Below are 14,274 nucleotides of genomic sequence, written 5' to 3' on the forward strand. Positions count from 1 at the left end.
GCAAGTGCTAGTGACAGAGCAGGCTGCTCACAGGCCCTGTGTGCACCCCCTCCCGCAACAGATGGAGACAAGAAAGGACAGGCTGGACCCGCTATCTCAGCCACAGAAACACCTTCACCTGACACACCTTGGGAACCTCCAGGCTGGCTGCAAGCGGGGGAGAGAATGAGCGGCCTTAATGTGCTGTTCGAGGTGTGGATGGATAAGAGGAAGTGGGGAGGTCTGTCCAGCCTTCTGGGTTTCCTTTGGGGACACCAGCACCAAGCCAGCAGAGACTCTGTGACTCCCCACCCTGTTTCCCGCCCGCCGGGCAGCTGAGCCCAGCACAAAGCAGAGGCAGGTGGTGGACCCAGCTCCGTTTATTAGAGAAGGCGTGACAGCTGCACCAGCAGGAGAGGCCCAGCCCCGCCCACCCTCACCCTCACCCGTCCACCTACCCACTGCCCACTGTTGTAGTGCCTGCCAGGGCGCAGGGTCCCCGAACTCCACTGCTGCGTGCCCAGCTCCCTGATAGAGTTTATTGCACTTAAGAAAGAAAGCTCTGTTCCCGTCAGCTGGCCCCACCCCACAGGGGCTGGCAAACTCCACCACCACACTCACCAGCCAGGTCCTGAAAGGGGCCAGAAGGCCATCCTACATCTGCCCTGCCTCTTACCCCTCCCCCAGGGCAGGCTGGTCAGTGGGCCATCTAGGACTGGGGCAGCCTTGTGGCCAGTGACCCTGGAGAGCTCCTCCTGTCCTCTTCTTCCTGTCCTCTCCAGCCCCAAGATGGGGAGCTGCAGACACATAAATACGTGCTCGAGTCCGGAAAGCCACTCCCAGCCCTGTGCCCCTTGTGGCTGTAGTGTTCCTTGTAGCCAGGCCTGAGATACCCTGCCTGGTTTCCTAGGGGACCAGGCGGGGAGTCAGCAGATCCTTGGGGATGGCTTCAGCTCATCACAGATCAGCCGGAACAAAAGAACTAGGGAACAGAGGTGGGGTGGTCAGAGCAGGCTCCTAGCTCTCCCCCAGTTCCCACAGATGTCACCTACTTACAGTGTCACAGTGTGTCCCGCGGGGCCTCCTGACTGGCCTCTAACAGCAGTTCCTCCAGCTTGCTGGCACCCTGGGGGCGGCTCAGTGCTATAGGCAGGAGGTGGCAGCTCCCTCAGAGGCAGGTGGGGCACAGCCTTGCCCCTCCAGACCACACAGTCCCCACCCCAGGGAGACCTCTGGGGCCCAGGGTAGGAGCGGACAAATTCTTTTTCCTATCCCTTTACGGGCCATTCCGAAGAAAGGGAAGCTGAAGCCAACCCATGGGTAGTGTTTCTTGATGGCCTATCCTCCGCCTCTCACTCTTCTTACCGTGCTCCAGGCTGCAGCTGCCCCCCTTCGTCTCCAGCCCTGGGGGTGGTTCTGGGGGCAGTGCCAGGGCAAACTCAGGCTTCAGGCCGTTGGGAAGAGGCTGCCCTGCCTGAGATGGCTCCGGCGGGGGCTGGGCCTCTGATAACTCTGGGTGCTGGATGTCCATGGTCTGAGATGGTGGAGAGGCAGGTGGGGAGGGAGGAGAGGGTGGAGGAGAGGAGATAAAGGTGGGAGGAACAGGGGGCTCTGGCCTCTCAGGTGGACTCTCCACCCGGGTGACCACAAACACCTTGTGGCCTCGGCCTGGGCTGGAGACAGAAATACGCTGCTCAGTGGGGGAGGAGGGGCTGCCTGGGGGGCTCTTAGCCCCAGGGCCTAGGGAGTCCGTGGAGGGTATGAGGGCAGGGCAGGGGGCTGAGGGGCTCTGGTCAGCGCCACCCTCGTTCCTCTGCTGATCCTGTTGCTTTTCCTCTTCTTCCTCCTGGTCAGAGTCTGAGTCCGAGTCTGAGTCAGGGCCAGGGCCAGGGCTAGGGGCCCCATTCTGCGCCCCCATGGCTGGCAGGTCCCCAGGCTCTTCCAGGGGCTGGGGCGCGGTGATGGTGATCTCGGGCATGGAGGCCGACGGCTGCAGTTGCTGCTTCTCCTCCCGCTCTCGCACTAGCACGAAGTTGCGCTTGCAGCCGTTCTGGATCTCAGCCAGCAGTGCCTTTTGCGTCTCGATGAAGCTCTTCACCTGTGGGACCCGGCCTGCTAGGGCTCTGTGTGGCCTCTGCCCCACCCTGGTCCACTTACCCTCCCACCTGCCCTGCCCAAGACAGCACTGGTACAAAGCAAGCACCCTCACCGCCTCCTTCTTGGGCTCTCGGTCCAGGTCCAGGCGAAGCAGGGAGTGGTTCACCTTGAGGGCCAAGGACAGTGCCATGAGCCCGCCTGTCTTGATCTCGTTCTCCCGGAGGTCCAGTCTCAGGAGGCGGGGGCTCTCGGCGATGAACTCTGCCACGGCCACGGCGCCTGGGAGGGGGACCGCAGGGGCTGGCCACGGGCCCCACGCCTGGCCGCTGGCCGGCCGCCCTGTCGAGCCCCGCTGGCCCCTGCGCGCCTGGCCCGCATCCTACCCTCGCATGTGAGCTTGGTTGAGGCCAGGCCAAGGCGCAGCACGCTCCTATTGCTGATGAGTCCGTTCTTGAGGTTGCGCACACCCTCATTCCCAATGGGGTTGTGGCCCAGGTTCAGTGTCTCCAGACTCTGTGTGTGCGGCTGGAAGGGACAGGGAGGGTGAGGGAGGGCCATGATGGAGGAAAGGCCAGAAAGGGGTGTCAGGACAGGAGCCAGGAAAGGAGCTGAGGCTCGCATCCTTTTCTCCGTTTGCTTTGCCTCTCAGAGCACAATCCTACCACAGATCTGGGAAACTCAAGTCCTTCCCATTCTGGGTCTCCCCAAAGCCCACACTGCCCACTCCCTACCAGAGTCCAGGTGGCCCCTATACCCATAGCCTGTCTCTGAATGGCTTTAAGGACCCTGAAAGACAGCCTTTTTGTAGGAGGGAACCTGGGCACTGGGCACAAAAGTGCCCCTCCCCTAGTATCTGCTGGAATGATTTTATATATTATGTGATAATAAAAAGACTAAAAACTTGCCGAGCGGTGATGGCGCACACCTTTAATCCCAGCAGTCAGGAGGCAGAGGCAGGCAGATCTCTGTGAATTTGAGGCCAACCTGGTCTATAGAGCAAGTTCCAGGACAGGCTCCATAGCTACTGAAAACCCTGTCTTGAAAAAAAAACAAACATCAACAACAAAAAAAAAAAAAAAAAAAGAGGAAGAAAAGAAAGAAAGAAAGGAAGGAAGGAAGGAAGGAAGGAAGGAAGGAAGGAAGGAAGGAAGGAAGGAAAGACAGACAGACAGACTAAAAACATACTGCTTCCCATTAGGTCAACATATTCAGTTTGTGCAAAGCATTGTCCTACGTAGTCTGCTACAAAAAACCAATTAAAGAAACAGGGTCCAGCTGGGCAAGGTGGCGCACGCCGTTAATCCCAGCACTCAGAGGCAGAGCCAAGTGAATCTCTGAGTTCTAGGCCAGACTAGTCTACAGAGATACCCTGTTTTGGGAGTAGGCGGGAGGAAGGGGAGAGAAAAAAAAAAGAAAAGGAGAAAAAGAAGAGAAAGAAAAGGAGAGAGAGAGAAAAGAAAAAACAGCCCAGGGCTAGCTAGCCAGCCCAAAGATCCAAGTTCTATACCTGAGATATGTATACAAGGTAGGAGAAAACTGACTCCTGTAAGCTGTCTTCCAACCTCCACGTGCAAGCACACACACACACACACACACACACACACACAAAGAAATAAATGTAGTAAAAAATTAAAAATAAAACATGTGTTGGGGCCAGGTAGGATGGGGCCAATGAACAGGGCCCCTGGACTCACCAGCGCCATGCCCAAGAAGGCCATGCCTGTGTGCGTGAGCTGGTTGTTCCACAGCACCAGGGTCACCAGACCCTTCCTCTGCTCCTTGAGACCCTCGCAAATGTAGGCCAGACCTAGGGGATACAGGAGGTTAGCACCTCTTCCACCCTGGAGAGCATCTCTGCTGATGCTGTACCAGTGAGACCCAGAGGACTCTTGATCCTTAGGTTGAGATTCTCCTGCGCAGGCTCCCTATCAGGGCTGTCACTGTCAGAGGTACATCTGTCTGCCCTGCCAGCTGTGAGCCTGAGAGGCAGTTCTGGGACAGGCCACACCTGTGCCCAGCACTCCCAACCCCCAAGCACAGGGCTGGGCACAGAAGGTGCTGGGCGACAGTGTGGACAGGCGCACCTGAGTCTAGCACGTGGTTGTTGCGCAGGTCCAGGATTTGCAGGGAGCAGTTGAACTTGAGCAAGTTGCCCAGCTGGGCTGAGTCCTGCAGGCCGTTGAGCTTATTGTCTGCCAAGTACAGCTCTCGTAGGTTCATGTTCATCTTCAGAGCTGTGGCTGGGGAGTGGGTGGGAGTGAGTGGCCAGCCCTTGCCCTGGGTCACCTGTTCAGCGGCAGGCCTATGGACATAGACTTACCCAGCAACATGAGGGGCCGCCCGGACAAGCTAGCATTTTCTAGGTGCAGCACTGCCAGGCTGCTGCGGATGCGCAGGGCACGGGCCACAAAGGGTGCAGAGTGGTCCAGCAGGGGTGTGTTGCGGGCGTCTAGGTATTGCAGGCAGCTTGTCTGGTGGGGACGAGTCAGGAGATGGGTCATTTAGTAGTCACAGTTAGCACCTGTGTCTGAGTTCCCTGATTCCTGTTGCTGGGACCCTCCTTCCCAACAGTTCCACTTCCTTTCCTGCCCCAGTCTTTGCAAAAAGGAGTAAACAAGGGCTGGCAACAAGGCCACTTTCCAAGAGTCATGCTAGGGAGGAGTGAAGGGGGTGCATTACTTTGTAGGAAAGCAGATGGGCCTGGGGTAGGTACCTCCCCACATTGTTTCCTACCAGCCTGTGAGGTACCTACCTTGCGCATCATGTGGGCAGCAGCCTGCCAACCCCGGGTGCCAATGTGCTTGTTGAAAGAGATGTTGAGGTGGGTGGCCGACTCATAGTACTCAATCATGTCAAAGAGGGCTGAGGCACCCTGGGGATAGACATGTGGGTTTGGCCTCAGGTCAGATGGCCAAGGGAAACACATGGACTGTACCATAGGGGGAGTGCTGGCCAGGCCAGAGCCCCAGAATGACAGACACGCCCTAGATAACCCGGGAGGGTGGAGATCTTCTACATCGTTCAGGAACACGCAGCCCTCAGAGGCTGCAACTCTCCAGGTGCCTCTCAGCTCTGCAGCGTTGACAGCCAGGAAAGCTCCTGGTGGCCACCTTTGCCCCTCACTCAGCTCCACAGGCCTCACCTTCAGGGCCTCGGGATCACCCTGGTTACATAGATATTCCTTCTGTTCTTCATGAGGCCCTGCCCTTGCCCTCTTCCCTACCCAAGCCTCAAGAGGGTCTAGGAGCCTAGTGGCAGCAGGATTCTTACATCTTCATCCAAGTTGGTCTGCTCCAGGTCCACAACCTTGAACTGCAGCCTCTTAAAGACCTCCTCCAGAGCCTCACAGGTCTTGTAGTCAAGCTTCTCCCCTGGGAAGGAACAGGTACCTTTATGTGGAGAGTCCACACTACCACCAGTCTCTATCTCCTGCAGAAGCCACTGATCCCTTGGGCACTCTGTTCTCCCTGGGGATACACACCTTTTAGATCCAGGCAATTGATGCGTTGCTCAAGGTCCGTGAACTCCTAAGAAAGCAGGATGGGGCTGGTCAAGGCAGGTAAGACATCCCAGCAACTGGGGTGGTCTACCAGTGGGGCAGTCAAGCTCAATGGGCTCTGCCATGCCCTGCAGTGAGATGGCATCTGAAATAGGATTGGGCAGGGCAGCTGGACAAAGGCCCAGGGGAGAACAGGAGCTGGTTCTGAGCACACAGGGCATGAGATAAATCTGCCTGGAGCCAGGGAGCCACAGTCCCGTCACTCCAGCTGATGAGCTGAGGGCGAGGGTATCCATCATCACTGGAGAGATGTCCAGACTCAGGGAAGTCTGTCCCAAGGAACTGAGATGGGCAGGCTGACAGTCACACTGTGGCTCTCAGCTAAAGACAAAATAGCACTGGCTCAATTGTTTTTCCTGCCCCTTCCTGTAGGGCACATCTAACCCACAGACATGCCAGGTGCCAGTCTCTGGGCTTCACTGTCACTCCAGGGTTGAGCACTGTGACAAAGCCCCAGGACAGACAGGCTAAGGCTGGCGTAACAACATACTTGGCCAGTAAGGTGCAGGTCCAGTCAGCCCTCATCCTTGCCTCAGATGCCACACGGAGTGGCTCTTTCCCTGGGAGGCACAAGCCCCCGCTCTGCTAACTGCAGAACAGACAGAGTTCAGGAACACAGACAGAACATTGACCCAGGCACTCCAAATGACCCTGTGTAGAGATGGGGCCCAGAGGTGGCCATAGAGCAGAAAGCTACAGGCAGAGTTTGCCCACATTCACACTAACTCAGACAGTGCTTGGTGCCGGCACTTCTGAGCAAGCAATCTCTTCTACAAATTCTCTAACAGGCTGAGGATAGGAGCCTCCTGGGACTAGGGGGAAAGGGAAGAAATGAGAAGTCAATTTTGCTTTCCATGTCTATATTTAAACTCTTTTTCAGGTGTGCGCATGAGTGCACGCACACATCACTGTGCACACAAGAAAAATTTAGTCCTCTACCTCTATCTACCATGTAGGCTCCAGCTGGTCACACTCAGGTCGACAGGGTCTCATATAGCCCAGGTTGACCTCACACTCAGTAGATGAGGATGACCCTGAACTCCATCTTCCTGCCTCCACCCTCTAGGTACTGGGATGATGGGCAATGCTGGTTTATGTTAGCTTCCTAAACAGTGGGGAGTGCATATCACTTCTGAGGTCCAAACTTGGGTTTTTGCTGTTTTATTGTTTGTTGAGTCAGACCTCAATATGGAGCCCAGACTGATGCTTGCTCACCTTAGAATTCACACTTTTAGGATTGAATTTTGGAGTTCAGACTTGAATAAATTGACAAGATGACTTTTTTCTGAGGACAGAATTTCTTTGGGGCTAACAGAGCCAGAGGTTATCACTTAATGTGATTCTGGATCCTTGCTAATTTCACAGCTAAACGAAAGATTTCTACAGTTGTGCTTACACAGGCCCTGGCTGGGGAGCAGGCTGAGCAGGCCCCAGGGCTGTGCTACCTACACACTCACAAACACACATGCACGTGAGCATGCACAGGCACTGGTGAGTGTCCCCATCCCTCATACCTGCAGCTGCCTGAGGAGCTTGGGGATCTGTCGGCAGTTCAGCTTCTGGCAGGCCTGCCTGTAGGCATTGATCACTTCATCCACGGTCACGTTTTGGGCTGTGGGCAAAGGAGCAGGCTCAGATTCCACAGCCCTTGCTTGCTGCCTTGCAGGGCCTTCCATCCATCCCTCCTTCCCAACAGCAGCATGACAGAGCTCCGGGTCATGGGCATCACACACAAACTAGCACGGCCCTCTACAAGGTGCTGGGTTGTCAGGCAGTCGCAGAAACATACACAGCTCAAGACTTTTGCTTAAAACCCCTCTCCTACCATATGGTAGCTGGGTATGGTCACCACCAGGTCCCCAGCAATGCCAGCACAAGGCCAGGCTTAGGGATTTGGCTCAGTGGGTGCTCTGGTTTCATTTTTGTGACAAACATCCTGACCAAAAGCCCCCCTGGGGTTATTCTTGGCCTCAGCTACAGGTTATAATCCTTTACTGCAACAAAGTCACACAGGCAGGAACTCTCGACAACTGCTCACTCCGCACCCGGAGTCAGGAAGAGAGAGGCAGATGGACCTATACTGCCTGCTAGCTTCCTCCTGCTTTACAGCACATCTCAGGGCTCGCTCAGTCCATAAACCATGTACACATTCAGCATGGACTTTCCATCCTACCTCAAGTGACAATCAGAAACCCCCAGACATGAACACAGCTCCACTAGGTGATCTAGGTGATCCCTCATCAAAACTCTCTTCCTCAGACTAACCCACACACTGGGTGGTTTAACAATCTGAGCGGATCCCTGGAACCTACATGGTGGAAGAAGAGAACCAGCTCTCCCAGGTTGTCTTCCAGCTTCATATATGTGCCGGGTACAAATGACACCCCCAAAACAATATAAATAATTGTTTAAAAAAATATTTAAAAAGGTTTGTTTTAGAGTCAGGCGGTGATGGTGCACGCCTTTAATCCTAGCACTCAGGAGGCAGAGGCAGGCGGATCTCTGTGAGTTCGAGGCCAGTCTGGTCTACAGGCTAGTTCCAGGACAGCCAGGACTATGCATAGAAACTGTTTCGAAAAACAAAACAAAACCTTTTTTTGTTTTGTTTTTCAAGACAGGGTTTCTCTGATTTTTTTAGAATGCTACTAAAGAAACAGGAGCAACTAAGGCACATTGATTATGAAAACTGCTAGATTAAACCAACCTATATATTTTAAAAATGTCTTGACTTAAAAATTTAAGGACGGATATGAGAGCAGGGAAGAATATATCTTAATTAAGGGAGCCATTTTGGGGTTGGCAAAAGGCTTGGCTCTAGAGGGGTTCCCAGGTGTCCACAGGGATGTCCCCAGCTAAGACCCTGGGCAGTGGAGGAGAGGGTGCCTGAACTGGCCTTGTCCCGTAGTCAGACTGATGACTATCTTGAATATCACCATAGAACCTTCGGTCCAGCGACAGATGAAGATACAGACAGAGACCCACATCAGAGCACTAGACTGAGCTCCCAAGGTCCAGTTGAAGAGCAAAAGGAGGGAGAGTATGAGCAAGGAAATCAGGACCACGAGGGGTTAGTCCACCCACTGAGACAGTGTGCCTGATCTAATGGGAGCTCACCAAAGCCAGCTGTACTAGGACTGAACTAGCATGGGATCAAACTGGACCCTCTGAATGTGGCTGACATTTGGGGCAGACTGAGAAGCTAATGATAATGGCACTGGGATTTGTCTCTACTGCATGTACTGGCTTTTTGGGATCCTAGTCTATTTGGATGCAGACCTTCCTAAGCCTGGATAGAGGAGGGAGGGGGGAGGGTGAGTGGGGGAGCGGGAGAAAAATGGGAGGAGGGGAGGAAGTGAAAATTTTGAATGGTATTATTTATATATTTTTTTTTATTTTCTATTTTGGTTTTTCGAGACAGGGTTTCTCTGTGGTTTTGGAGCCTGTCCTGGAACTAGCTCTTGTAGACCAGGCTGGTCTCGAACTCACAGAGATCCGCCTGCCTCTGCCTCCCGCATGCTGGGATTAAAGGCGTGCGCCACCACGGCCCGGCTGAATGGTATTATTTATAAAGCAATAAAAAATTTTAAAAAATTAAGTCAAAAGATATGTTACTTTAGGGAAGATGTTATGCTTTTATTTCCATAGGAAATGACAGGCTGTAGATTCATTCCGAGTTAAAGACCTCCTGAAATCCTGGTTACAGATATAAAGAAAAAACTTTAAAAAACTACAAGACATGTGATGTATATTTTACTGCTCAAACACATAACAAAAAAAAATCATCTTTGGCTAACATGTGTACAATGCAGTCTATATTTATATTGTATGTTACCTTTAAAACTTTATGTATTTTTAGAACAAGGGAACCAAACACCAATGAAAATAGATGGTCCAGGCGAACCAGTACTTCAAAATGCCTCTGTTTCAGTCTCCTCAAAATTCTGCACCCAGAAGAGTTTCAAGGCTGTTGGCTGAGATGATACAGCCTCACAGAAAATTCCAGTCAGGACTGAACCATAATCCTCAATTTTCTTAGGGTCCCTCAAATATAACAGTGCCCACAGATAACAGAAAATAGTCCAGAGAACTATGCCCATATATAGATGCTATTATTATTTAAGAGGGGTTGGTTACAAGTTGTTATTGGTAATAGTCAGGAAAAAAAGCTGCTCAAGGGAGTTAGATTCAATAATCTTGTTCTGAGGAGAAAAAGGGGAATATTGAAATGATAGGATAAAAGGATAGATTATTAAATCGACTTATAAACAAAAAAATTAACTAATCTCAATATTTTACACTGGCATAGATTTTGGTTTATAGATACAAATTTAAGGTTAATTTTGTTACGCTGTACTTATGTTTCTACTCTTGTTTACAGTATTGTGTTTATGCGGCTCATAAATGTATAATGTATAATTAGGAAGTACAGATTAATAGTTAATCATCTATAATATCAAACTTATAGTAATGTTAGATATGTTTTCAAGGCTAAACAGATATATTTAGATAAATGGTCTCCAAACAAAGATCTATAAAATATGGCATCTATAATGTTTTAATAACATAATACTTTTCTTGACAGTGAGACACATCTGCTCCTGGCAGCACCAATTTACTTCAGAGAAGATAATGGGTATCAAAAAACTCCATATGGAATTTGCTTTCTTGGTGGTAAAAGCTACCCATTTGGGCAAGAAATTGCCCTTCCCTCAATTACTGACAGTATACTGTTCAAACTAGCCCAGCAGGATGCAAAAGAACATGACTGCCAGACTTTGCCAAGCCCAGGTAGGACAGCCCTTCAAAATTCCCTGTTTCTCAAAAAACTGTTTAACCCTTAGGCCAAAGTTAGATGCCCTAACATTATAAAAAACCTAGGGTGACTGTCCATATCCCTGTTGTTGGATAACATTTCACCCTTCTGGAGATAAAGACTAGATAGTCATAGTTAACTATGACTAAGAAAAACTCTAACTATAAAGTTTTCCTTAATTATGATAGAAGATAAGTTAGGTATAAAACTTCAGAGTCACAAAGATAATAATATATTATTATATAATAAAATATTTTCCCCAAACGCAAATGGACTAGATATTGTAGTTTTAATTCTTACTTAATAACTATTTTGTTGTATATAATTTTACTATGCTAAAGTTAAAACTTTCCTTTTTTATTTAGACAAAAAGGGGGAACACTGGGGAATATTCCTTTACACTGTGTGAATATATGTCGCTGTGATTGACTTAATAAACAAGCTGACTGGTCAATAACTGAACAGAGCTAAACTGAGGATGGGAACAAGAAGGGTGGAGTCTAGAGTGGCCAGCCAGATGCAGAGGGACAGGATGATGTGGGAGTGATTTCTTTCTAACCTGTTGCTTTCATTGGTTAATTAATAAAGAAACTGCCTAGGCCCATTTGATAGGCCAACCCTTAGGTGGATGGAGTAAACAGAACAGAAGGCTGGGAGAAAGAAGCCGAGTCAGGGAGTCGCCATGATTCTCCCACTCCAGACAGATGCAGGTTAAGATCTTTCCTGGTAAGCCAGCTCGTGGTACTACACAGAATATTAGAAATGGGTTAGATCAATTGTAAGAGCTAGCCAATAAGAGGCTGGAACTAATGGGCCAGGCAGTGATTAAAAGAATACAGTTTCTGTGTAATTATTTCGGGGCATAAGCTAGCCATGAGGGCAGCTGGGTGCCAGGGACGCAGCCCCGCAGCTCCTATTACAACAGAGTGGCGCCCCCGCCTCTTGTATTACAACAGAGTGGCACCCAACGTGCTAATGAACTCCACATAAAACCTGAGAAGGCTTAAAAAGGACACAGAGAGAATTTAAGACAGCTTTTTGCTGTTTGTGGGTTGCGTGCCGCAAAGAAATTGTCCTGACTCAGCAACAGAAAAAAACTGGCTGTTTTAAAATGCCGACTTTCTGCACTGTGCCGCCATTGCGATCTCTGTCTGGCTCCTGCGGGAGAAAGAGTCTTTGAATGGAACATTTGGAATAAAGTGCTACGATTTGTTTGATGGCAACTAGACTCGCTGTGTGCCTGGAACTGTGTATGGCTCAGGGGCACCAAATGGCTCTGAGGCAGGAGCGGCCATGCGGAACTGTGCTGGTCTCAGGCAGGAACTACCATAATTACCATAATAACAGCGCAGTTAAGGTTTGGACTGAGCAGGACACAGGCGGTACCGTATTATCTGTACATGGTGCAGCTTAAGTTTTTAAGAAGTGCTTAACATTTTAAGAAATGCTCCTGGATAGTAAAAAAATTACAGATTCACAATAGAACTGATTCATACACTGTTGGATGAATGTACATAGGCTTGAGAGAGAGAAAAAAATATATATATAAAGAATAAAGTTAATGTCTTTAAAAAAAAAGGGTAAAGTCTTTAAAGAGACAGAGTACAGATAGTTATAGATTAAAAGAAATAAAGAAAAATAAGCCACGTAAAAATGGAAAATTCACAGAGAGTCTGGATTCTTTGTATTATTGTGTTTTCTTTAAAATTTTTGACTGTAAAGGAGCTAAGTGCAGAGAGACATTTCATTATATGGGCTGCCAAGCTAAACCAGAATGGATATAAGGGTATTATGGTTTCAGAATATGGGTCTAAGGATATGATGCTTTGGAGAGGGTCTTCTTTTGTTTTCACAGAGGATGAGACTCTGTGGATTGCGTCTATACCAATATGGTATGATAGACCACGCCCTCCTGAAAGGTTGCTGTGAACACCTTCAAAAAATTACTTCACTCAACTGCCAACTGAGATGACCCTGGCACACAGGTTATACCATGAAAGACCTAATTAACGATGCCCCTATTCAGCAGGAAGCAGTTTGGAGAGAAATAACTGCGCCCATATTCCCAAATATTGTTTATAAATGTCCTTTTACATTTAAAGGGGGATATGATATAGGTATGAATAATTTGCATTGGTATGGATTTTAAGGTCAATTTTGTTATATGTATATGTATTTCTGCTCTTAAGGTATTGTGATTATGTAGTTCATTTAAAAATGTAATGTATATAGGTTGTTAATGGATAATCATCAATAATTGTCAAGCTTTTTAGTCATGTTAGTTAAATTTTCTAGATGTGCATAGATATATTTCAGCTAGATAGGCATTCTTCATATCTTTCAAAGACTGCAGAATATGGCATTTAATGTTTTAATAACTTAGGGCTTTTCATGACAATGAGACACATCTGCTCCTGGCAGCACCAATCTACTTCAAGAGGAAGATGGGCATCAAAGAAGCTCCTTATGGAGTTTGATAGCCACTTGGGCAAGAAACTGCTCTTGCCTGGACTGTTGCATAAACTGGACACAGAGAACCCGCAGAAAGAGGACTGCTGAACTTGCCTAAAGGTGAGATGGTTTTTCGGGGTTCCTGACTCATAAAAGAGTCTGCGAGACATTCTGCAGGACACAGCAGAAAGTGACTGAACTGTCTTTGGAATTTTCCTGCTTCATGGAAATGTCTGCTGAAAACTATGGGCCTGTAGGCTGAAGATGGATGCCCCAAAGGTACAGAGGAACTTTGGGTGACTGTCCAGGCAGCAAGATGTCTCTGTCATTTCTAAAATTTTCTTATTTCTTGTTTACTTAGGTAATATTATATCCTTCTGGAGTCTTTGATGGAGTTGAAGAATAAATAGTTATAGTTTTCCTTAGTTATGATAAAAGATAAAGTAGATATAAATATTGTAACTGTAATTCTTGCTTGATAACTGTTTTGTTATATGTAATCTTACTATGTTAAAGTCTTTCTTTTTTGTTTAAACAGAAAAAGGGGAAATGATGTGGGAGTGATTTCTTTCTAACCTGTTGCTTTCATTGGTTAATTAATAAAGAAACTGCCTAGGCCCATTTGATAGGCCAACCCTTAGGTGGGTGGAGTAAACAGAACAGAAGGCTGGGAGAAAGAAGCCGAGTCAGGGAGTCGCCATGATTCTCCCACTCCAGACAGACGCAGGTTAAGATCTTTCCTGGTAAGCCAGCTCGTGGTACTACACAGAATATTAGAAATGGGTTAGATCAATTGTAAGAGCTAGCCAATAAGAGGCTGGAACTAATGGGCCAGGCAGTGATTAAAAGAATACAGTTTCTGTGTAATTATTTCGGGGCATAAGCTAGCCATGAGGGCGGCTGGGTGCCGGGGACACAGCCCCGCCACTCTTATTACAACAACAGGAGATGAACATGCCATGTTAATAAAGGTACCACCTTGTGACAGAGTGTAAATAAGGAATATTGGTAAGAGCTAGTTAGTAATAAGCCTAAGCTACCGGCTGAGTATTTGTAATTAATTTATGCCTCAGTATGTTTACTTGGGAGCTGCTGATGGGACAGAAACTTCCATCTACATTTCTGTCTGCCCAGATTTTTTGCTTCTGAATGTTTTAGAAAAATACATTTAAGCCAGGCGTTGCAGTTACTTGGGAGCTGAGGCAGAAGGACCCAAAGTTTAAAGGCAGCTTGGGCTACAGAGTAAGTACAAGGCTAGCTTGGGCAACTTAGTGAGACTCTGTCTTAAATTACAATAAAAAAGTAAGCTGAATATATAGTTCACTAATAGAGCCCCTGCCCAGAATCCATCACTGAGGGGCTGAGGTGTGGCTCA

The 14,274-nt window shown here is 48.6% G+C and overlaps 1 protein-coding gene across 2 annotated transcripts in view; it reads right to left on the reverse strand.

Annotated features, from left to right (window-relative positions):
• Window positions 1-434: 434 nt before the first annotated feature.
• Window positions 435-14,274, reverse strand: part of Ppp1r37 (protein phosphatase 1 regulatory subunit 37) — a 47,818-nt gene continuing 33,978 nt past the window's right edge. For both annotated transcript variants that reach the window (XM_057761534.1, XM_057761533.1), the window contains 12 exons: window positions 7,150-7,247; window positions 5,558-5,603; window positions 5,347-5,447; window positions 4,829-4,948; window positions 4,397-4,547; window positions 4,161-4,316; window positions 3,771-3,883; window positions 2,460-2,601; window positions 2,189-2,355; window positions 1,345-2,077; window positions 1,036-1,122; window positions 435-961 (listed from right to left, as the gene is read on the reverse strand). In XM_057761534.1, the coding sequence (XP_057617517.1) occupies window positions 1,040-1,122; window positions 1,345-2,077; window positions 2,189-2,355; window positions 2,460-2,601; window positions 3,771-3,883; window positions 4,161-4,316; window positions 4,397-4,547; window positions 4,829-4,948; window positions 5,347-5,447; window positions 5,558-5,603; window positions 7,150-7,247 (1,910 nt within the window). In that variant the 3' untranslated portion in view covers window positions 435-961; window positions 1,036-1,039. The remainder of the gene's footprint in view (window positions 962-1,035; window positions 1,123-1,344; window positions 2,078-2,188; window positions 2,356-2,459; window positions 2,602-3,770; window positions 3,884-4,160; window positions 4,317-4,396; window positions 4,548-4,828; window positions 4,949-5,346; window positions 5,448-5,557; window positions 5,604-7,149; window positions 7,248-14,274) is intronic.

Source organism: Chionomys nivalis, chromosome 2, assembly GCF_950005125.1.
Source record: "Chionomys nivalis chromosome 2, mChiNiv1.1, whole genome shotgun sequence".
In the NCBI taxonomy this organism is placed as follows: Eukaryota; Metazoa; Chordata; class Mammalia; order Rodentia; family Cricetidae; genus Chionomys; species Chionomys nivalis.